Source organism: Carassius gibelio, chromosome B11 (assembly GCF_023724105.1).
Source record: "Carassius gibelio isolate Cgi1373 ecotype wild population from Czech Republic chromosome B11, carGib1.2-hapl.c, whole genome shotgun sequence".
Classification (NCBI taxonomy): Eukaryota; Metazoa; Chordata; class Actinopteri; order Cypriniformes; family Cyprinidae; genus Carassius; species Carassius gibelio.
The window spans coordinates 2,207,987-2,232,614 of record NC_068406.1 but is presented as its reverse complement, the minus strand read 5'-3'; the positions used below and the strand labels follow the sequence as shown (position 1 = coordinate 2,232,614).

The window sequence follows — 24,628 nt, the reverse complement described above, 5'->3', positions numbered from 1 at the left end:
TAACAATCACCCTAACATAACAGCAACTCAGAACACCCTTACAACCACCCAGAACACCCTAACAAAACAACCACTCAAAACATTATAAATAAATCACCCTAACAAAACAACCACCCAGAATACCCTAATGATCACACTAACAGAACAACCACCCTGAACACCCTAATGATCATCCTAACAAAACAACCACTCAGAACACCCTTACAACCACCCTAACAAAACCACCACTCTGAACACCCTTACAACCACCCAGAACACCCTAACAATCACCCTAAAAAAACAACCACTCGGAACACCCTTACAAACACCCAGAAAACCCTAACGATCACCCTAACATAACAACCACCCAGAACACCCTAACAAAACAACCACTCAGAACATCCTAACGATCACCCTAACAAAACAACCACCCAGAACACCCTAATTATCACCCTAACAAAACAACCACTCGGAACACTCTTACAACCACCCAGAACACCCTAACAATCACCCTAACAGAACAACCACCCTAAACACCCTAATGATCATCCCAACAAAACAAGCACCCAGAACACCCTAACAATCACCCTAACAGAACAACCACCCTAAACACCCTAATGATCACCCTAACAAAACAACCACCCAGAACACCCTAATTATCACCCTAACAAAACAACCACTCAGAACATCCTAACGATCACCCTAACAAAACAACCACCCAGAACACCCTAATTATCACCCTAACAAAACAACCACTCGGAACACTCTTACAACCACCCAGAACACCCTAACAATCACCCTAACAGAACAACCACCCTAAACACCCTAATGATAATCCTAACAAAACAACCACTCAGAACACCCTTACATTTACCCTAACATAACAACCACACAGAACACCCTTACAACCACCCTAACAAAACCACTCAGAACACCCTTACAACCACCCTAACAAAACAACCACTCGGAACAACCTGACAACCACCCAGAACACCCTAACAATCACCCTAAAAAAAAACAATCGGAACACCCTTACAACCACCCTAACGATCAACCCTAACAAAACAAGCACTCAGAACACCCTAACAATCACCCCCTTACAACCACACATAACACCCTAACAAAACAATAACTCAGAACACCCTAACAACCAACCAGCATATTTTGTTACCCCATTTCCAAAAGATCTTAATAACTGCATAGCCCCATACCAACAACTGCAAAGTACACATTCAGAACCACACAGCAACATCCTGGAAACCCCCATAACCTTCATATGAATGTAACGACAAGCACTCACAATACTATCAGCTGCATAGAAACACCTTTGCACTGAGACACTTAACCCTAGCAACCACTGAGCAAAATGCTAAGAATACCTTAGCGACCATATAACAACACTTTGACATCTTTCATTGCAGCTGCAATACAACATGCAAAAAAGTAGTCAGAACACTTATCAACTGCATAGCAACACCATGGCAACTAGCAACACAAAAGACACAAAACCCTAGCAACCACAATGCAAAGCTCTGCTAACCACTAAGAACAACTTAAAAACCATGTAACAAGACTCTGGCATCTGCCCTAATAACAACATTTTACCAGCAATAACACTTTAGCATCATTTTAACAGTCCAGAACACCACAGATACACCATAGATATATCAGCTTTAGAAATGTTTTAACATTATTAATGCAGATTCAGAATACCTTAGAGACCATACAACAGCAATTTGGTCTGCACTAGCAACAGCACTGCAATGAGCTAAAAACCAACTAGAAGACTTTATCACATCTCTATCACGTTATCTACCCAGAACACCCTAGCAACTTCATAGCAACATACTAACAAACATTTACAACACTTTATTAAATGTGTAGCAAAACTCTTGCAAGAGACAACCTTAACAACCACATAGCAAAGTCCTAACAACCATTCAGAACACCTTAGCAACTGCATGTCAATGACTAACATGCACTAACAACACCTTATTAAACACAGAAAACTAAGAAAACCTTAGCAACCAAGCACTGCCCTGACAACCACCCGCAGTGCTCTAGCAACCCCCTAGATCATGAAGAAATGCTAACAAACAACTGATTAAAAAGGCATTACTGTTAACTCCTTAGCAACCTTATGACAACACACTAGTTTCTACCCTAGCAACTGCATTGCAATCAATTAACACTCGCAATACCTTATTAAATGCATAGCAACATTCTTGCACAAGACAAAAAGCTTGAACAATCATGCAGAAAAGCTCTAACAACCACCCAGAACACCCTAGCAACTACATAGCAATGCCCTGGCAACCCCCCACCAATTATTTATCAATGTGTTACCATAGTAACATTAGACCCAACCACTCAGAACACTATAGACATATCCCAGAAATCCTAGCAACAGTTGAGAAAGTCATTAACATAACCTCAGAACTTCTTATTTGTTCTTGATGACAAAACCATGGCTTCTACCCTAGCAACTGTTTTGCAACAATCTACAACACTTTAGCAACTGCATTACAAAGCCCTGACAGCCAACCAGAATGCTCTAGCAACTGCTTAGCAATGTGTGAACAACCACACAAACACCTTAACAACTGCACATGAACATCCTGCCAATGACCAAGAGCACCCTAGCAACCATATACAAACTCAAACACAATTAACAACCAGCACCTTTGCATATATCCCAGCAACGGCATTGCAAGTTTGCAACATGCTAAAAAACACCTTATTAAATGCATAGCAATGCCACAACAACAGCCCAGAATACCCTAGCAACTGCATAGGAATACCCTGGCAACCATCCAACACAGATACCACCCCAAAATCCTAGCAATTGTTTAATATATGTACTATGTATTAAAACTTCAGAATACCTTAACAACGCCCTGGATTCTACCCCAGAAACTGCATAGCAAACGTTGTCAACTTCAGGATCAGTCAGTATTGAAATTTGAAAAAATGTGATGATACCAGCATTTCCTACAAGCATCTTGAGCGCAGCTCAGTGTATTCTTGAACACCTCTGATTGTCCATTGTTTTCACATGCTATATGCCTATATAACAGATATGTCTTTGATTGGCTACAATGAACATCGCTTCACAGATACACACGGGAACGTTTGAAAGCTGTGTCTTATCAGATGATCTGTCTCTGAGCAGATATTTTAGGATTCGGCTGACAGATCCGCTGGTAGACACAGCTTTCATATGTTCCCATGTGTATCTGTTTAAGTGTTTGGCGAAGAGCGTGAATGAATTCATTGTAGCCAATCACAGACATATCTTTTTACATTTCAGTACCAGCAGGAACCAAAGTCTGTACTTTTTAACACACAATTCCCTGAAGACTGCCACACTAACAACTGCTTAGCAATGTGCTAACAACCACATAAACACCTTAAATGCACAGGAACATATGCTCAGATCATGAAACTCAGAAAGCCTTAACAACATAGCAATTTACATTTCTGTACATTTGTGTAAATAATTAGCTCTGTAGCCACATACATCTACAAAGTATATTATAAAGAGCAACACTGTGTGTGTGTGTGTGTGTGTGTGAGAGAGAGAGAGAGAGAGAGAGAGAGAGAGAGAGAGAGAGACAGAGAGACAAAGAGAGAGCATCAGCCGTCAGACAGAGTTGAGAGGAGAGTGGGAGAAACTGAGAGAGAGTAGGAGGAATGAAAATAAGAGTTTACATGCAAGTCAGCATCACAACTGGAAGCACAGCATTTCAACAGCACAGACCTTTATGTTATGTAATGCAAAGGGTAACTGAAGGTAAGGTCTTTCTTTATTATTGATGTGCTGTGTGCCGTGGCACTTCTCTATATTTGACACTTCCTTTCATTTAGTCAAAAATTGGCACTTTTAGAATTTTGTTTATTAGTTTTTTTTTTTCTTTTTTTTTTCATTTGCAGTAATGTAAATGTAATTGAGCACAAGTTATGTTGTTATGAAACTACTATTTAAAATGTTTCATTTCATAACACTTTTGCTTTCATAATTATTGCACAGCTTATGTTTAGCTTTAGAGAGAGCAGTACAATATTACCACAGACAGAGCCTACTCTTTAACAATATACACGATATATTGCTGTTGTGTGTTATATATTTAGAATTTGTGATTTTTTAGATATTTTGTAATTCCTCTTGAACTGTTTGACCATGGATAGTTTTATTATGCTGTAGATGGGTTGCAGAACTGAGGTGAATTCTTGGATCGTTCAGCTCATTAGGGTCAAATTAATTTGTTAGCACTATGACATTCCATGACAAATATTCACTTTTTGCATAAAAAAATCTATCTTCTGTCCCACAGAAATGAGCAATTCTTGTATTTGCCTATCACTTAGGCAAATAGTGTTAATGTTCTGTATAGCATTACCTGAAAATGTATGTGTAGATTGAGAGCTATAAATACAGGATGACATCATTTCATTTGAATAAACAGCTGAGGCTTTTGAATAGGTAAATACCTCTTTCCACAGTTCATACTTCAGCTGATACTGTGTAATAAGCATAATGTCTTTCTGACAGCGTGGGAATTTGAAACATTCATAAATCTAACACTGCATTTGGGGTGAAAATCAAAAGAAATGTCATAATGGACCAGGTGCGTCCCATTCCGAAATGAGATTTAACAAAGATTGAGTTGTTCTTAATTCATTTCATTCCAAAACGTATTTGTAACCTCTCCTACTGGCCATAGTTATTTTAATCTTGACCCTCGTGGCAGTCAAACATGCACTGTTATTATGGAAAATGTGTTGCCATAGAAACGCCCTGACTCGGGGGCAGACTGAAGTTTATAGACTAAAAGCTGGAGAGAGGCAGGTCGTCTGCAGCTGAATGCTGTTATTAGTGGACCATTAAGCTATCAAATGGTTAGCGAAGAGACACTTGGAAAGTATAGAGCACATTTCTGCAGGGTTACACTTGAAAAAAAAAAATTCTTATATTAGCAGTAATATTAGCAGAAATATTAAGAAACAAGAAAGTGCCATACATTAATCAGCTGATTTCAAATCAAAATTACACTACGTTGACAGTAATAATCTTTAAGTTATTAAAAACAACATTAAAATTTTGTTTAATTTCTGAGCGAAACAGGATATTCAGTGAGAGAAAATTTAGGACGAGGCTTGATTTTACCCGGTATTTTGAATTGTGACAAGATGCCGCTATATACTAGAATGGAGTCAGGTGTTCGAAGGGAAGCAATACAAAATAAGAGGGATCTGATTTAGTTAGCCCGTCTTTGACATACAGGACCTTGGAAACTTTTTGATTATAAAACAAGAGGGGATGTGGCCCTGTTTATGGCACCTGCACCTTTACTGTCCTCTGAAGAGTCCACTCTTTGGTGACCTGATGCTGCATAGATTGTTGAGAGACTACTGGTTTCATTGGCTGATACAACAGTGGTCTTAGACTTTATACTGACACCTACCGGCGTGTATGAAGCATTGTACTATTGTAGAAATATAATATTTGCATGCATAATGCCCCGCAATATTTATTTATTCCACAATCAAAAGTGGTGAGGAGCTAGTTATTTGTATGTTAAATGAATGTGCATCAACAGTGTACAATGGAAGAAAAAAATGAAACGGGAGTGTAATATATATTTAACTTGGAAAGAGAAGTTTTAGTAAGCATTATACATTATAATATACTGTATCCTTAAACTTAAAATGTTCCTTCATTCTTTCTTTCTTTATTTTGCAGTTTGACTTAAATACAGCATAACTGCTGCTTAAAGGTGGGTTTTGCTACAATGAGATCTACAATTATATCTAACATCATCTAAGTTACACTTTTTTCTTTTCTTTTTCAGAGACCGACCAATAGTAGCTACCCCAGTCAATAAGAAGCCACACGTCTCCTTTGAGTCCTAAATCATTCTCCTCATCAAAATCATTTAAACAAGTATTAGCACCTTACACAGCTGAACTTTAATCTTTCAGAAAGTGCTTATGCACTCAAAATATCTTCACAGCATTTCCTGATAACATCTCAAATGATCTCATTCTTTCCCATAAGCAAATTTCCACCATAAAAAATGCAATGCAATTGACATTTCCCCACAACTACTAAAAAAGTTGTTTTAACCCGAGAAAGAAGAGGACAGCACAGCATTTATGTCTAATGTGATATTGCATGATCTTTGTTGTGCTCATGGCAAAAAATACAAGTTCCTCCGGGGTCTTAGAAAAATGGGATTCTGTACCAAATGAACAGCCATCCGAACCCATTTTTAAAACCCCTTCACCCTTTTGGAATCAGGATTTATTATACAGAAGATCTAGACAAATACGTGAATCCACGCCTGATGTTGTCACAGATGGATTTAACTTGTATACTTACAGGTATGATTTAGGCTCTGTCACAAGCCCAAACCTCTCATGTGTTATAGGAGCAAATCAGAGCCATCCTTCGCCGAGTCTGAACTCTACTAGCAGTAGATATCTACCACCTTCATCGAAATTACTTGTCAGCGACCCACACACGCTGCACAGTATTGGAAGGGGCACTCCATACTGGAGTTATTTACCTCCAGAAGTAGGACATGGACTTGTCAAAGGTTTCAGAAAGCTGCATAATCCTCAAATTGACCCATTGTCAGCTTCATATTTTTATAGAGGGGTTGTAAGGGATGCTCCAAGAAGAGATATTCCAAATGAGGAAGTCAAAATGTACATGCAAAAAGAGAGACAGAGATATTCACATTGGTACCACGAACCACAAAGTTATAGAATCTGCTCTAAAACAGATCGTGAGAGACATTGTGTGAAAAACAACCCACTGCTAGGTTCTTTATTACATACAGATTCTAATAAAGAATATTTTAAGCACAGTATTGAGTACAAACATCACCAGCCGCTCACTTTGTACGACTCTACTCATGCTGTGCCTGAAAAATCACAGCGGGAAAGTGAAAAACAAACAAGAGAGGAGCTCCCCCTGCTGGTCTGGAGAGAAGAAGAAGCAGAAAAACACAATCACCAAACAAACACTAGCTCACAGACTAAATCCTCCTCTTCTGCCCTTTGGGTGCTCCGTCGCTTTGCAGAAGGCACTTTGGTGGAACTCGAGGGCGGCCGGCTGAAGCGGGTGGAGGATTTAAAGATGGAGGATTTGGAGCGGTGTGCTCAGTTACATCCTGAGCTGACACTGAAGCGTTTCACTGTGTTGAAGATGACTCCCTCACAGACCCCAACGCTCTCATGTTTACGTGTGGAGATTGAGCATGACCACTCACAGGTAAGGAAAAAAAATACTCCTGATTTGCTGCACATCGGATTTTAAAAGAATCATTAATCTTACTATTCAAACTGTCTGTAAAACACAAAAGAAACTATGTCCTGCATAGGCTATTTTTGTGTTTTGAACACAGTTCTGTCATGACAACTCTCAGAAAGATTAATATGATAATATACCTGTCAATGTTAATGCGTTTGGTCTTGGCAGAATAGATATGGTCTGCTGCTTCTGCTGCGGCAGAGCAAGTACTAACACTTGTGACTGCCAATACATCCAGAGACATGCTACTACTGTGAGCTTTTAAGAAATACTTCCATGGCACATATTACGTACATTAAATTACCTTGTAGCTGATCTATTCAGGTGGAACTGGGGAAGATGAAGGGTTTCTGAGGAATGTTGCAAAATACTAGGCAAAAACTGGCCGAGTTTTTGAATGATGAAGATTCAAAGCTTATTGGCTGCTAATGCAAAAAAAAAAAAAGAAAAGAAAAAGAAAAAGAAAATTCAACAAAGTCAGAGAATCATGATATGAAAAACAACCCACTTCTAGGTTCTTTATTACATACATTCAATAAATAATATTTGTAAAACAATATTCAGTGCAACATCACAAGTTGCTCTATTTGAACAATTAATCTCATGCTGAAAAAATGAGCCTGAAAAAAAAAAAAAAAAAAAAGTGGGAAAAGTGAGAAACAAACAAGATAAGAGCTCCCCCTGCTGGTCTGGAGAGAAGTACCAGAAAAATACAAACCCCAAATAGACACTAGCTCATGGTCTAAATCCTCCTCTTCTGCCCTTTGGGTTCTCCGTCGCTTTGCAGAAGGCATTTTGGTGAAGCTGAAGGCGGCCAGCTGAAGCATAAATTAAATTACTATTAACAAAAACAAAATGACCCTTAACAGATCTTTACAGGTGAAGCTAGGGAAGGTGGAGGCTTTTTGAAGCATGTTGCAAACTACTAACCAAACACTGGCCAAGTGTTTAAATGTTGAGCAACAAGCTCATTGGCTGCTGATGCAACAGAAACAGGGATAGACTTAAGGAATAAATTATAACACACTTATCAATTTTTGGAGAAGTATGTCTTTAAAATATTTACATTTTTTCTTCAGTTGTCATTGGAGGTGAGTGAAGGGCTGCCCTTCTTTGTTTGCGGTTATGGCTGGTCCTCCTGTAACCCTCAACATACAAGTCAAACCTGCAGACTACAATGCCGCCGACTAAAGGTGGGTGACGTGTGCCTGGCACTGACGCATATGCCCACCTCTTCATCTCAGCCTGCCAATCAGAGCCTAGATGAAGTTGGTGGAGATCAAGCGTTTCCAAAGTGTCATGCCGAAAACAACTCCACAATGCAGAAGAAAAAACAATCAAGAAAGAGACACTTCACAGCTCCTGAACTAAGCGGCTAAAGGCTAAGTCATATATTGTATTTTATTTTATTTTTTTACTTTTTTATAGAACAGAAGTCTTTGTACATTACAAATACCATCTTTTGGAAATATAACTGTGTAAATAGTAACTGCAATATTGCCAGTTCAACTACACTATCGTTCAAAAGTTTAGGGTCAGTGAGTTTATTTTATTTTTTTATAATATAAACTTAATATAAAGACAATATTTTATATATTTAATTGGTCAAAAGTGGCAGTACTCTTATTTTTATGTAAAATATGTGTGTTTCTTTGACACTTTCAATTCATCAAAGAATCCAGCAAAGACATATCATAATTTCCATACAATACTAAGTAGCACAATGTATTTCAGCATTGATAGTAATAAGAAATATTTATTGAGTACCATATCAGCAAATTATAGTTATTTATTAAGTATCATGTGACAGTACATGTAGACTGGTGTAATGGCTGCTGAAAATTTATTTTTGATATAACAGGAATTCAGTTTTGAAAAAATATTATAATAAAAAAACAATACAATATAATATAACAACATTTACAGTATTTTTTATCAAATCAGTGCAGCATAGGCGAGCATAAGATTAAAAATGTATTAACTAATATCTTACAGACCCCAAAACTTTTGAACAGTAGATTATTTTGTCACAAAATACACATCAGACTCTGACCTAACAACAACAAAATTGGATATTACAGTTGTTATGTTTTGTTTTTCTGGTCTATAATTCCCTGTATGCACATACACTGGTATCAAGAACATGTTAAAAACCCTATACAATATCTGATATTGATATTTGATAACTTTTTGACACTGGACTTCGTGGACTTCTGTTAAATTGGTGGAAATCTATATACCTGTGTACTTCCAAAACCTGACCAAATAAAAAGTGACGAAAGTGAAAAAGTGACGTGACATTCAGCCAAGTATGGTGACCCATACTCAGAATTTGTGCTCTGCCTTTAACCCATCCCAAGTGCACACACACAGAGCAGTGAACACACACACACTGTGAACACACACCCGGAGCAGTGCTTAGCATATGCAAATAATATTTATGACATCATTTCCTGCACAAGACTGTATATTTTTTGCTGTTGTCCAATAATATGCTTTCTATGATGGGAATATAAATTGTTATAAATTATTTTATCATTGAATAAATTATTTTAAAAATGCATTACCAGTATTATACATTTGAAAAACACGTTGTTATACAAATACCACCTGCTTCCAACTAGCAAATCATAGGCTAAGTTTAGAATATATGTTCCCAAGCTACTTTTATTTTCTGCATTATAGCATATATAGAATAGTATGCAACCCATAGATCTGATGAATAAAGCTGTCATCATTCCCATTCACCAATAATGACAGCTGCTTTGTTGCAACAAGACCTCCCAGATGTATACAACTTCATGAGATAAGCAGGGCCCACTTGCTGAAACAAACATGCAATATAATGAAGGCATGTAACAATAGCATAGCATGCTACTGTTTAAAATATTAGCATAATGCATTCTGTTTTATATCCAATTTCTGCACAAGGTATCTATGTAATAATTAATACCTAGCGAGTTAATCATTAAAATGATCAGGTCCAAGTAGAAACCCTCCAATAAAACAATGCAAAACATAATTTGATAGAATATTAGCATTAGCATTGTTTTTTTAATGAGAAAGGGTCACTTTGAGATTTTTGGTTTTACAGTTTTTACAATTAAAAAAATAAATACAAATTCTTCATGACATAGAGAAACAAACTGTTAACGTTTTTCAGTTCTCCAACCATCTGGTTTTGAAGGCCATCTTTTCCACCAGCGACTCTTTAACGCACAGCTACAATGTTGTATTGTATCGATGTTATTGGGAGCAGCTGCACGAGTCACATTTCCGTCTGCCAAAATCGAACGCACCTGCTCCTCTTTAGACAGTTTTATTCATTTCATTTTATCATTTAGATTTATTCCTAATGTTCAGATCATAACCAAATGCTCTCTCCTGATACCGCCCACCTGCTGGCCTGGCCGCTCTTCACAGGCGAGGACGGGCTAAATGATGACTCTGATACTGCAGGTGGACACATACTGCATCACTGACCCTTGAGATGACCCACACACATTCACACTCCTCACAACAAAGGGTTCATTCACTAATGGTGTGTGTACACGCATATTTGTACATAAATCCTCTGTGTGAACATTTGAACACATAATTAATCAATATGTTGCCATAGGGTGTGTTTTTGTGTTTCAACATGTTCCCGCTTTTAGGATAATTTGGTCTTGTGCAAGATCTGAAATTTATAGGCTGACTAGTGGATTCCATCCAATTGTTTATGTTTACTCTTATTAGTTGTCTGATTAAAAGTACTTAAATCCTTGCTATATTTAGTTTTAATTATAAAAATAATTGTTCATGTATTTTTATGACACTTGTTGATTAATGGTCAAATTTAAGCATTCCTTTTCTTTGTTTTTTTTTTTTTTTTCAGTGACCTTTAGTTAGCAAGATAACAGCTTAGCCTATTAGCTTAGCATAGCACTAAACCCTCCTTTGATTAGCTAAAACAAGATGCCATGGTAATAACACAGCTATTATTAAATGACACCAAAAGAGAGTAAAGTCACAGAAAATAAATTACCAGTTGCGCTGTAAACACTGATTTTGACTCTTCTGAAACCCTTCATAGGTCAGATAAAGGCACATGGCTTTTTATGAACTGAATAACTGAGAACTGCTGAGAGAAAACACGTGTTCTTTCATGTATGTGACGAAACCAAAGTGATTCCAAGGCAAAACTGAGTTGCATATTTCCGCAGTACTGTTTAATCGAGTGCTGAACATCTGTGTAATGGTTTGTTGAGTGTCCTGAAAGAATGACATTAAAACTAATGCTTTGTCTCACTGTAACGGACACCCCTCATTTGCATTTCTATCTCACATCTCGTGCAAAATACAGTGGGTCTACAGTCTGCAACCACATGGAAATTATGTGATTCATCGTCTAATTTAAACCTGGAAATAACCAGAATTTTGAATAACCAGAATGAAGAAAAGAGATATTTAAGATTCTGAATTCTTCCATTGAAGCACAAAAGATGCTAAAAAAAAAAAAAAAAAAAAAAAAAAAATCCCATTACCATTCATTTTAACTCACATTGTTATGCTTAGTTGTTAACAGATAAAAAAAATTAAATTAAATAAGGAAATTCACAATAGAAACTAGTGGTCTCACACTTTCTGTTAAGTTCAAGATAAGTCATGGCAGGAATTTTCCAGGAATTACTTTAGTGAATGCATGCCATGATACAAGTGTGTTTTGTAAAGAAGTCTCCATAAAGCAATGTTTCCTGATCAATCTGGTTAAATCCCAAAGGCCAGTTCGTTCTCTCTGTATGTCCTCTTTGATATTCCAAACTTGGCTCTCTGTGCAGAAATGAAAGCCAGAACTCCACACATTGACTCAGCTGTGGCCAACCTCATACAGTTCCAGGAGTTTTGAGTTTTAAATGAAAATGTATGCTTTGGATGTACACTCCTTCAACAAAGGAGTCCAGTTTTGCTCCAGTAATGAGTCTCTTTCCTCTTTGGGCTCTTGAAAAGTATTTGCATCCCTTATTTTTTTTCCCAGGGCATGCGTAGTAATTAGTGGCATCCGCAGGCTCTGACGACCATGTTGCGGTACTTTTTCAGTATTACATTGGAACTGTCATCAAAGTACAAAACGGAGATCCCATGTAACTGAGTAGGAGCACAGCAGGGCTTTGGGACTGTTTCTGGGTTTATGAAATGGACCTAGGACAAGCAAAGAACATTGTTATTGTAACATAATTGTAACATGAGTATCTAAAATATTGAATGGTCCAATTAATCTAATGACCATCAAACTCCTCAGAAAACGCTGCAAATTATATGCAATTATATACCGCTTGATGTTATTGACATGTTGTCATATTTGATTTGTGCTCTTGATCAATCAATAGATTTTAGTTAAGAGGGAACAATTAATGTGGTTCTGTTTTGGATCTTATTGACTTGAACGGACAAAACACTTAAATATCATTATATAAGGAACACAATCAGGTGAGTCTGATATGACCAAACTATTCCTTTAACACAGAAAATGATTGTGGGACTCACCAGTGTCTGTACAATAGCATGGTTTGTGGCATTCATATAAGAGTTCAAGGGGAACACACATTCCCCCTCACAGTAGTATGCAGCATAACCCTCTGGAGCAATGATCCAGTCCTGGAAACACAAGACCGATTACAAAGTTTAAGGAGATAAAGTCACGCAATGATGGAGGAGTCTAAAACAGGAAGCTGATCACAGTACCTGCCATCCCAGATCTCTAAAGCTGACATAGAGTTCGTGCTTCTTGCAGCCCTGTTTGGGGTCTACACTGGAACCCTCTGCATAGGAAGAATAAAAAATGTAGCACTTTTGTTAATAACACTTTAATAAACTGTTTATTAAATATGTTTTTTACGTATGACGCTATATATTCCTGGTAGAAATTAAAAAGCTTGAAAATTAATTAACATCAATGAACTAAGACAAAGATAGGAAAAGAGAGTCACCTAAGGCCTCAGCTGTCTTCAAAGAGACCTGGCTGGGCGCAACACCAGGTTTGGGGTTTTTAGAGCGCTGGTGACCCCTCTGTTTGTTTCCTGATGCTGAGCGAACACTACGGAGATGGATTCCTGATGCTTTCAAAAACGCCACCATAAATGGTTGCTTATTCCGAGGTCCAGTGCTTCCCACCAGACCTGCTCTCCTCGGGTTCATTCGTTCACCTGCAGAGGGCGACAGAGAGTTGCATGATTTCTGTCCAATCGTTAGAATACATAAAGTTCTGAAATTCTCAATATCATGTCATTCCAATAATTTGATAAATTTGCCAACTGTTTGGGTGTCCAGAAAATCCCTGGAGGCCCCTGATGTTTCTGATGTGAATATCTACTTTTGTCTTTCAACGATTAAAGAAATGTTTGGAACGACATGAGGGTGAGTAAATGATGACAGACATATCTATCCCCTATCCCAAATGGCTATTTGACAGTTTAGGATGCTAGTTCGGCATGTTGTGTTATAAAGATAGTTTAATATTTGAAGATGCTCACCGTATGCGGTTTCCAGAGAGAGCTGCAGTCCCAAGTTCTGACCTGAGTTTATAACCCAGTGGTTAGCGGTGACCGTGAGGTCAAATACCAGCCATCCCTCTTCTGCTGCCCATACCACTCGCGAGTCCAGCAGGTACAGCTCCCTACAAAGAGGTCATACATGGGTCAATAGCTTTACTAAAAATGCAAAAAGTGGATATGATCACTGAAACATTAAAAAGCACCTAGGTTTTACATCAGTGCTCTTTACCCATGCTAAACCCCAAAACACAATGCAAGAATGTTCTGGGATTACTGGTCTAAGTCTACGTTTCAAATAGATAGTAATGGTGGGATACATTTTATACCACACCACAGTAAATAACCCTCAGAGAGACTTTCACTTCAGTTGTTTGAAGACATCTTGTTCACATTATTTAGTCAAATTTGAGCTACTTTCAGCATCATTGAGGTTTTCTCTGCGGACAAGTTTACAAACTGCAGAAATGAGATGCAGAAATGCCATGACATGCCAGGACGTGTTGTCCTTCTCAGATACAGATATCACAAAATAAGCTCTAGTCCATGAGATAAGAACTTGAGGTCGTGTGCCATGAAGTCAAAAACAACTGATGCTGCGCAGGCAACAACATGTTCCCAAGACAGCGTCAAAGTTCGCTCTTATTAAATGTGATGTTTCAGAGATCAGATTGTCCTCCGGTGATGAAAACAGGGCTCCTGGATGGCTCTCCAGAACAATGGTTTGACTTACAGGTAAGATTTCAGACCTTGAGGCCAACAATGTTCCTCCTGTCTAGTCGCCTTGCTGTCTGAGCACATCGACGGGGCAAAGCGTCTCTGCATGACAATAGGAGAGGTGCAGGAAGGATGATTCACAATGGGTGGTCTTCACAGGGAATGTGTGTGTCGGGGGAGGATAATGCTTTAGTGTGCGTGTAATTTAGAACAAGCAATGGAGACCTCAAGAGAGACAGTCTGTCTGAGCACGTCTCACCTGGAGGACTTCTCCAGGTTCTCCGCTTTACGGACACAATCAGAAACTTTCCAAGGAGGTGCGATCAAGGATGAGGGAATGAAGGGGAAATCATTTCGGGTGGAGGAATGGGGTGTTTCTCCAGATGTCTGGGGTAGAGAACCTCCCTTCCACTGAGGACTCTGCGTCTCAATAACTGACAGTAATGGCTCTGTAATGGCGGCTGCTCTCACTGCTTGTTAGCAGCCACACCGTAAATCAGATTGAGGAATTCTGTGGGAGCCCTGGCACTAGACATGTACCGTTGGGCAGACAAATCAGTGCGTATGTGTGTGAGTCCATCACTCCTACATTTAGGATAAAAAGTGTGGGTGGTGGCATATGTTTCATTTCAGACATTTCACTTAGTTTTTTTATTATGCCTGCAGGCCTTTGCATACTATTCTTTTAAAAAACCCGACCAACTAGAACATACCAAAGTCATGAATTAGCTTTTACATATCTGAAAAATTGTATCCTTGACTTACAAAATAAATCACCAAACCATTAAATGCCAAGGGCAAACAGATGCACATCCAAAGTCAATGTGAAAAAAAAACGTACTTTACTTGCATAATCTGACCTATTTAAGAGTAGAACAGGGAATTGTTTGGACCATGAAAGTGGGTGTTAGGTTCCACAATGGACCAGGAAGTTGGAAAAGAGATGGGATTCGCAAAGTCATTCGGAAAAAAAATCCAGTTTCCAAGACGAAGCAATTAATTACATTTTGGAATACCATGAACGACTGAATCATGAACAGTTGAACAAGTAATGTTCTGTAAGATGTCAAGGACTGAGCGGCATGTATTTATAATGACATACCTTTTGGGCTGCTGTTGGAGCACCTGGAACACACTGACACGGAAAGTCTCGTTTTCATAGCGCTCGTGTACAAAGTCCTTGTAGATGCGGAGCTCCGCCGCGGTCACGGTTTCTCCCGGCGGTATGCGGGACAGGTCGAAACGAAACTCTCTGTGGTGCTGATGATAGAGACGGAGGTCTTCTTCTAGATCCACTACAAAAAAGGGAAGACAAATGTAATGTATTAACCCTCTATATTATATTAATGTAACCGTCCTTGAATAAAACCATTCGACAATTTAAAAAATGTTTTATATTATTTGTGGCATTTTGACAACATTTTTTTTGTTCAAGGTGTTTCCTTCACAGCCATGGGTTTGCAGCCCATTATTAATAGTATCTTTTTTTTTTCAAAAAATGTTTTATATCATAAACCAGTCAGTGTGAGAGTTTTTAATTATATTTTTCACTATTAAAGAGAACCTTCAGATATATCACATATATCTGTATAACAGAACATTTGAGCATACTGAATTGAATTATTTAAATATATTTTTATCATGTAACTGAGGTCTATTTTGAGTGACTGATGGATTTACATATTGCCTTAAAAATGTTAAAAAGCTTAATTAGAATTGTAAATGGGAAATTTCTATGAATCTGTGCTTGTGTGCAATATGTAGCCTTGGGATGTAACGTTCCCTTCCTCGGGTAACTGTGCGTGAGACACATATGTGTGAGCTTTTCAAATTTGGTTTGGTCTGAATGCAAACTACGAGCTTTTCTTTTGTCTCATTTGACTTCACAGTACCGCTGCCAACCAATGAGCGCACACATTGACACCACAGCATAAGTCACTGCACCAGACTTCATTCTGTCAGAAGCGCAGTGGAGTCACACTGAATGCTTACGCTTGATTGCCTCACCCACATCACTGTGTCCAAAAAAGAAATGTTTGCTTCCATAAGCCGGTGATTGATCTGGGCGCTGGGTGCCCTGGAGACCGAAGCTGGGGGAGAAACCACAGGCCCTGCACCCACCCACCATTGACTTCAATCACACACATGTGCCAACCACAAGAAAAGCTCTGTTAAAGGCCTGGCCCGGAAACCAACGGTGCCCCGCATATACATATACGTAATGGATACACATGCACATATTGGTGGCTCCTCACAACGCTAACCTGAGAGACCTGTTAACTGTGGTAAAACAATCTAATTCTGGATGAGGAAGAGGTCTTGAGTAGCATCTGGCTTGTCCCAAGTATTCCAGATTGGTTGACCACATCTGGGAGAAGGTTGTCCCTATCCTGTTGAAAAGACCAGCATATGTTGGGTTGTGGATGATGGGATCACCACCAGCCTTCTCAAGCAGCTTCGCCAAAGGAGCCAGTTTGAACAGCAACGCTCCGGCATAACCAGCATGAAAGTTCAGACTTTTCAAAGCTAGCCTATTTAGTAGAGTAGGCCTCATTTCCTCTTTTTTGGCATCTCAATCTGTGTCAATCCACGTCCATAAACACCAAGAAAGACTTTAAAAAAGTATCTCAATGAGTGCAGAGGAAAAAATGATAATGAAGTCTCGGTCAACACTGACTTAACCCCTATGTTGTATCGACCCAGCCCAAACCCAGCTGAACCGAGCATCAGAATTTCCAGCCTGATGGTGGCATAAACATTTCCTGGAGGTTTCGAGCAGCTTTTACAACCAATCTGTCATCCCACGAGTTCCACCCTTCCACCCATTCCAAGCTTTTCAAGTGACCTCCTGCAGGTATGCAGGGAATCTGTTAAGATGATTCTTCTTAATTTTATTTGCATCCTGTCTGTAAATTCATGACATCAAGTGCTAGGGAACAGCAATGCATCCGAGTCTTTTCCAACTACTCACTGTCTTGCGAGAGCAGGATTATTGGGGGAAGCACTCGGAGAGGAAGAACTCTGAGGCATGCACATACTCAAAATAACGAGTCATTTGTTTGACCGCAATTAAACAGTGGAAAGGAAAACATGGGTATTTTATGAAGGCAATAATTGCTTGTAAGGTCTGGTGTGTTTATGTGAAAGGCCATATGATGCAAAGATCAGATATGCATGCCGCGCCATGTGCTGTGTTTTAACACTTAGCCCTTGATCAGAGGCCTGGAATGAGGGCCAATGCACTTGGCAGAACAAAAAGTTTTAATTGTTATAATCTCTGTTGAGTAAAAACAGTCATTACACTCACAGATGCGAGCGTAAGCCTTTTCCGCTGTGGATATGGGCCATCAATCAATTAAAGATTTTTTTTACGGCAATTAATCTGTTGGTTGCGTTTTATTGCGTATATCAACATTTGGTTAAAAAAGCACACAAATGGTCATTCAAAGATCATGAAAAAAATGTGTTTACAAAAATAGACTTTAGAAAGACAATAACAGGAATGCTCTATTGTCTAAATTCCAGGCTCAATGTTAAACATCAGACAAAGAAAAGTGTGTTTTCTGAGCAGAGCTGAAAAAATAATTGGAGGTCTAATCGGCTTTTGGTGCCGAGGCTAGAAATCTGATAGTAGATCTGCTTACTTTCTTTAAAATCAGCTTATGAACATAAACAGGTGGATTTGTACGCTGCTTGTTGTGCATGCTTCTACACTGAGTTTAGAGTTCACTGGAATTTGGATTAACAATTCACATAAGCCATCACTGTTTGTTTATGTTTAGTTATGGCAATCTTGGTTGACTTGTATCTTATATAGGCCTCATGCTCCGTCTCAAAAACTTCATTCAGCTCTTTTAATTTAAAATCTTCATGGCCAGGCCTTGTAAATGATTCCGATAAGAAAGATTGAGTTGGAGTTTTACAGTTTTCTTAGTAGGAGCATCAATGTCAAACTCAGATAAACATGGAAAAACAGGAAGTTGGGTTTTAAGGTCACAGCCAGGTTGCTGGAAACCACAACCTCTTTGCAGCTGAAAACTAGAAAAGTAGCAAACATTGACGACAAAGCATTGTTTAAGAGTTGAAAAGTAAAGACAGAAGTTGAAAGTAAAAACCTGAAGGTCATACAGGCCTTTTTTACACCATAATAAGAAAAGGAAAATCTTTGTCAAAACCGATTTGGATTGTTGGCCTAAGAAAGCCTTGCCTGGATGTTTTAAAACAGTTTGAAGGTTATATAAACATTGTGTAGTTTGATACATGAACAGTTTGAAATGTGAAGGTTAAATAAACCTTTAGTAGTTTGAAGAGATATTTGAGCTTTGAAGGGATGTATGCCTTTGTATAGAAGTTTGTTAAGGTGATTCCTTGACAGGGTGTTCTGACTGGTTAATTACAGATAGATAGATGATAAATACTTCCCAAGAGGTCACCCAAAACATGCATTTCCACTTCTAAACAGAGCATAAGCTGCATCTGTCATTAGTGCTGGAAGGTATCGAAGCTGTCTGGTGAATTACAGTGCATTGGAATATTGAAGACAATATAAAGACAGGAACTGGGTTAAAGAAATGCCCAAGGAAGTCACTGACCAGATCATGCCCTTCTGAACTTAATAAATACACACACTAACAAAAACATTTACATCATTAGTTTCACACATCTGCATTTACATCCACACCTCAGCCTAAAATCAATGCCACGTCATTCAAATATTCAGCATCTCTTTTGACCACACACACACACTGAACACACACTAGAAGGGTTAGTCTTGAAAGCAAGAGTGTTTGGATGATGTATGTGACCCTCCATGTCTACTGCCCTCAGCGCTCTTCAAAAATGCCTCCCTAAATCCTAGTCATGCGAAACAAAGCCCCACTAAACCCCATGTTCTAGAGCTTTGAGGGGATTCTGTGGAAACTGGATAGGTGCTTGATGCCGTTATATTTAACTGTGTTGAACAAGTCAGTTTATAAAAGTATATAATAATAATAATGATTAGAATAAATCACAGTTGGCAAAATAAATACTACTGCAAAACACATTATGTGTGTATGAAATGACTGATGGACAGCTGCGAAATAAAAATGAATTCATTTATATAAATATATATATTAGCTGCAACTAAATTCGGGGATACATTTTCTAAACACATTGAGCTAAAATATTAGATACAAACTATGATTAAGAACATACATAATCTCATTCATACCTAAATATAATTTAGAATATAAAAAAGTAAATAAGAACAAAAATAAAAATGTAATTAAGAACAAAATAATCCTAAATGACTGCTAGGACCATCTTATCATAAAAATCTCAGGAGTATTTTTTAACAACTATAAAAATCAAGACAGAGTAAAAAAAATACAAGAAGAAAAAAAAGAGTCATAGTTCTCAAGAATACAGCCAAAATGATTTATGATTAAATGGAATCCACCTAGAAACAGATAAGATCCTCTTTGATAAACTGATTAAAGTAGAATCTGAAAACTGATTTAACATTTGACTCTAGGAATCATGTTTGGTACCAAATCAAGAAATCCCATTAGCAATCCTTAGCTTTTTTTAAATTATTATTATTTTTGTTAAGATTGTATATCATAAAGTGCTCACCCAGATTGACAAAGCTCATCACCATGTCGGCATCACTGAGAAGGCGACTGTCCTGCTGGGTCACCATCGGGGGTCCCGGGGTGGTGTACGCAGGTTTGTAAGAGTCCTCCAGGATGGCGTTATTATACAGATCAAGCATGAACATGGGAGCCGCGGTGTGCCTCTCCTGCAGGACCGGACGGGGCCGGTGCGGCAGCCCGAGGATGGAGAGGATCTCCCGCTGGATCTCCCTGCGCTCCTGGCTCTTCAGCCGCCGCTGGAGGAAGCTGGACTGAATGTCATTATCCAGACTGAAGTTTGCTTGCATTGCGTCCGCGAGCGCGCTGCAACCACACGCCACTATCAAAGCTGAGATCAGCTGCACTGGAATCATATTTAATAAATAATAAACCTGATAAGTCCTGATAATAAAGAAGAGGTCCTGAGCTGACCGGAAGTCTTGCTACTTCGTTTGATTATATCACGGAGTTGAGTTGGTTTTAAATACACTGACTGTGTTTAATAATCCAATCCAGAGATAAATCCAGCATGATGTGTAATGGTGCATTGATGGTCTCACGCTTTAAATAGCCCGCTGTAGCTCGTGGGTGGGGCGCGCGCGCATGGGCTGGCTTTTAGTAGTACACAACAACATAAAACGACTAGTTTGCTGGAAATGATGTTCTAATTAGTACAGGCACATTTGTACATCACGAGAATTAACCATGTTTCATTATAGTAAAAGTGTAGTACCCATGTCTTTCCTTCTTCTTCAGATTAATTAACCACAATTTTACTGCAAATAGCCTACCAAAATAAAACCAAAAAGCCATGATTAGTTAAACCATGGTAGCCACAAATTAAACATGGCTTTGATACACGAATCAAAGTTTAGCGATGGTATTTGTAGTAAAATACACTTTTACTATAACAAACCCATGGTTAATTTTCATAAAGGATGTTATTATAATAAGAGACCGGTTTGCCTCTTTGTTGTGTGCTAAATAAATAGTTTTTTTTTTTTTTTTTTTTTTTTTTTTTTTTTTTTTATGCGAGAAGACTATTCACATGTGAATCTAAAACGTTTGCACTTGCCTTTTGCCTAGAGTTAATAACTGTGTAAAATACATTGAGCTGAATTTAGTAAACAGTGGCATGAACTGTTGAGAATGATACTATTAATAAAGACAAACTTGTATTTGGCATCAGTATCACGATTTGGATAGATCAGTGATGCAAACTGATCGTCATTTTTATTTAATCATTATAAAGTTAAACAATAAAGTTTAAGTAAATTAAACTTTTTAACTAAAAAAAATGGTTACAGATGTGACTTAAGTATGTTATTAATGCTACGGGATTCTGTTTATATGGTAAACCTTGCAAAAAAGTTATTACAATTATTATTATTTTTATAAAATTTAGATTCAATTATTTAAAAAAAAAAACATGCTTTTAAAATGATGCTTGTTTTACAGTATAGCTGTGGTACTTTGGGATAAGCTCTCGCTACTGAGATACATTTCTGTTGACAGTTCAGCGCTATCCCTTACTCAGAATACTGCTTTCTTTTCCCGAGGTTAATCATTGTAGCTTTCTCCGTCTGAGCACACAATTACCTCCTGACCTGATCAATGCAAACCCCAGCACATCCTTAACCTGTAGCCCACCACGGGTTAAACATGTTTCACTCTCCGTCTGCCTTCATCTCGGTCCGATTAGGGAACAAACATCAGGCAAGTCATGACAGGACTCTGAAAGACAATGCAATGACAGCTCCAGCACGGACGATCTGGCATGTTGCTGACCACCTGCTGTGGTTAGGGCCTCTTTTCCCTGTGCTGGAGCCCTGGAGACACCAGTCTGGCTACCAGCACCACCCTCCTGCTGTGCTTGCAGTCTGCGTGCAGCGGCCAGCCTGAGCCAAAAGGTCAAAGGAGTCCCACACCCAGGTTAGCTCATACGTACTGCTCATGCTGAAAGGCACCAATGATCTCACCAACTCTACTAGTCTTTCCCTGAAACTTTTCCTCTGCAGACATGGGCTGTGTTAGGGAGGGGGATGATAGTTTGGGTGCGGGGACAACCTTGAAAGCTGTCCCGAGCCCTGTGATGAGGGTGGCCCATTAAGGTTAGGCTACCCAGAAGGGAGCAGGCCCGCCCATACAAATAGCTGTTTCACTGTAAAGAACATATCTCTCCCTCTTTGAAGGTGCCTCTCCTCTTTCTGAGATCTTAAATGAGCAAGATCTTTACATTTTACATTTAGTCATTTAGCAGACGCTTTTAACCAAGTATTAACTTTAATCAACATTACTTATATCATGTAAAGCCAATGTATGAAATGAGTCTGAAAAGGTCATTTTTTAAATGAAATTAAAAATATAAAAAACAGTATTATATATGTTCCGTCAGTCTTTTCTGACTGATATAGGAGAATATGGAGCTCATACTCAAGGTGGAAAAACACCTTCAAACACCTGAGCAAAACAATTGCAATTTGGTGCAGTCGCTGATATTTATGCGGCCAAAAAGCATAAGATAAAATTCGAATTGTAATGTAAATCAATAAGCTCTGAAGCCTATAGCTGTAATAGCAGACTTCTTACATAAAATGCATATGAAATGCATATTAATTCACTCTATATCTTATAATAATATGTCTTAGTAATATGATATTTAAATGCTTCATCTGTAGTTTTTATTGTGGGGGCAAAATGTATGTATGCAATGCAATACAATTAATGCGTTATTGAGAGAGAAATATTTCTCAAAAGTATCATATTTTTATTGTGTGTGTGTGTGTGTGTGTGTGTGTGTGTGTCATATCTGATACTTATATTTGAACACGATTTCTCTATAAAGATTTATGGTTAATCAAGTAAATCAATGTTTTCTCAATCCAGTTAATGTTCATCTTCAAATGTTACAATATAAAAGTTCTTCTTACATTTACTTTATAAAAATTAGTAAAGATCTTACAGCAAAATTACCCGTGAACCACTACCTGAAGGAGAACATTTTTAGAAGGACCTGTAATTGAAAGAAAAAGCATATTATACTAAGTATAAACTATCAATCAGTTGACAGAATGTATAGTGTTGTGTACAACAAGAGGCCTTAATTAGAGGCTTAAAAATAATATATATCTAATATAATAAACCAGGTTATTGCTTTTTTATAATATGGTTTCAGCACTTAAAAATTAAAATAATCATTGACATGGGTCAATAGTGTTCCTCCGGTGGAATTCAAGAGTCATCACACCTAGTTTAAACAAGCCAGAAATCAGACAACATTTGGCTAATCCCCAAACATGTGAACAAACTACCCAAACAAAGCATTTATCAGGTGGAATCTCAAACTAAATCTTACAACAAACAAAGCAAAAATCCATTTAAACTAGCCATTTGCATGAATCACTTTTGCTAATTCAGAAACCACTTTGGATAATCATATCTACTTTACTATCAAATATAATCTAAATTACATTTTAAAAAATTGCCTCAATACATTTACAAGGTAAAAACATTAAAATAGCCTATATAAACAAAGAACTGCATTAATCATTTACTGTAGTCTGCATAATAAAAATGGTGGCACTTCACACGTTTTGAAGGGATGTTTTGCACCAGACATACTTTTGGGGGGAGGACTCTCTTTAATATCAGCGGTTGATGGGCGATGATCCCTCGGCTGATAATTCACGACTTGAGTTTCTTTGTGCTAAAACAAAGAGTTGGGAGGCGCCATTATGTGCTGACAACACATTCAGTGGAGCTCTTTATGTACTCCACTTACAAAACACAATATGTGCTAATGTAATCACACAAATAGGCGCTAATTGTCCTCCAGTGCGTGCGAATTAGCGCGTCTCAAGTGTGACCATGATCTGCCCCCACAGATATGTCCATGGATAAAATTATTATTATTATCATCATCACCATTATTATTATTGTTAGTAGTATATGTCTATGAAAAGTGTTTGGTAATGTTTTGCAATGATTCTACAATGTAGATAAATAAATATGTATTGTACATTTTTAATTCATAATGCTATTAATGCGACTATGGTAAACTTTTCTGTGTTTTATAAAATTCACATTGAACTCTTGAAAACGATTCGTGAAATGTAGATGGAGAGGCTGTATTCAAAGAAAGAAACTTCAAATTTAGCCATTACTGCCACCTTTAGGACAAATTATGGAAAAACACAGAGAAATTAAATAGCAACCAGCAAAAGTAAAATTTCAATGTAATTGTTGCACATTTAGGGTGTTATATATATATATATATATATATATATATATATATATATATATATATATATATATATATATATATATATATATATATATATGTATGTGTGTGTGTGTGTGTGTGTGTGTGTGTGTGTGTGTGTGTGTGTGTGTGATACTGGTGACTAACGATCTAAATAACAAACTTTTTTTGAAGGATTTTTCTAAACTTTTTTTTCACTATTTTTAGT

The 24,628-nt window shown here is 37.9% G+C and overlaps 2 protein-coding genes across 2 annotated transcripts; one reads left to right on the top strand and one right to left on the bottom strand.

Annotated features, from left to right (window-relative positions):
• Window positions 1-3,621: 3,621 nt before the first annotated feature.
• LOC127968091 (uncharacterized) lies at window positions 3,622-9,874 on the top strand. Its single transcript, XM_052568986.1, has 4 exons — window positions 3,622-3,772; window positions 5,723-5,756; window positions 5,832-7,258; window positions 8,377-9,874. The coding sequence occupies exons 3-4, from the start codon at window positions 6,155-6,157 to the stop codon at window positions 8,674-8,676; spliced, it is 1,404 nt and encodes a 467-aa protein (XP_052424946.1). The 5' UTR covers window positions 3,622-3,772; window positions 5,723-5,756; window positions 5,832-6,154; the 3' UTR covers window positions 8,677-9,874.
• Window positions 9,875-9,888: 14 nt separating this feature from the next.
• Window positions 9,889-20,613, bottom strand: LOC127968092 (bone morphogenetic protein 7-like). The gene is made up of 7 exons (XM_052568987.1): window positions 20,161-20,613; window positions 15,647-15,839; window positions 13,810-13,952; window positions 13,267-13,482; window positions 13,022-13,098; window positions 12,824-12,934; window positions 9,889-12,478 (listed from the first exon to the last, which is right to left on the bottom strand). Exons 1-7 carry the CDS (start codon window positions 20,531-20,533, stop codon window positions 12,329-12,331), a joined length of 1,263 nt encoding a protein of 420 aa, XP_052424947.1. The 5' UTR covers window positions 20,534-20,613; the 3' UTR covers window positions 9,889-12,328.
• Window positions 20,614-24,628: the final 4,015 nt, after the last annotated feature.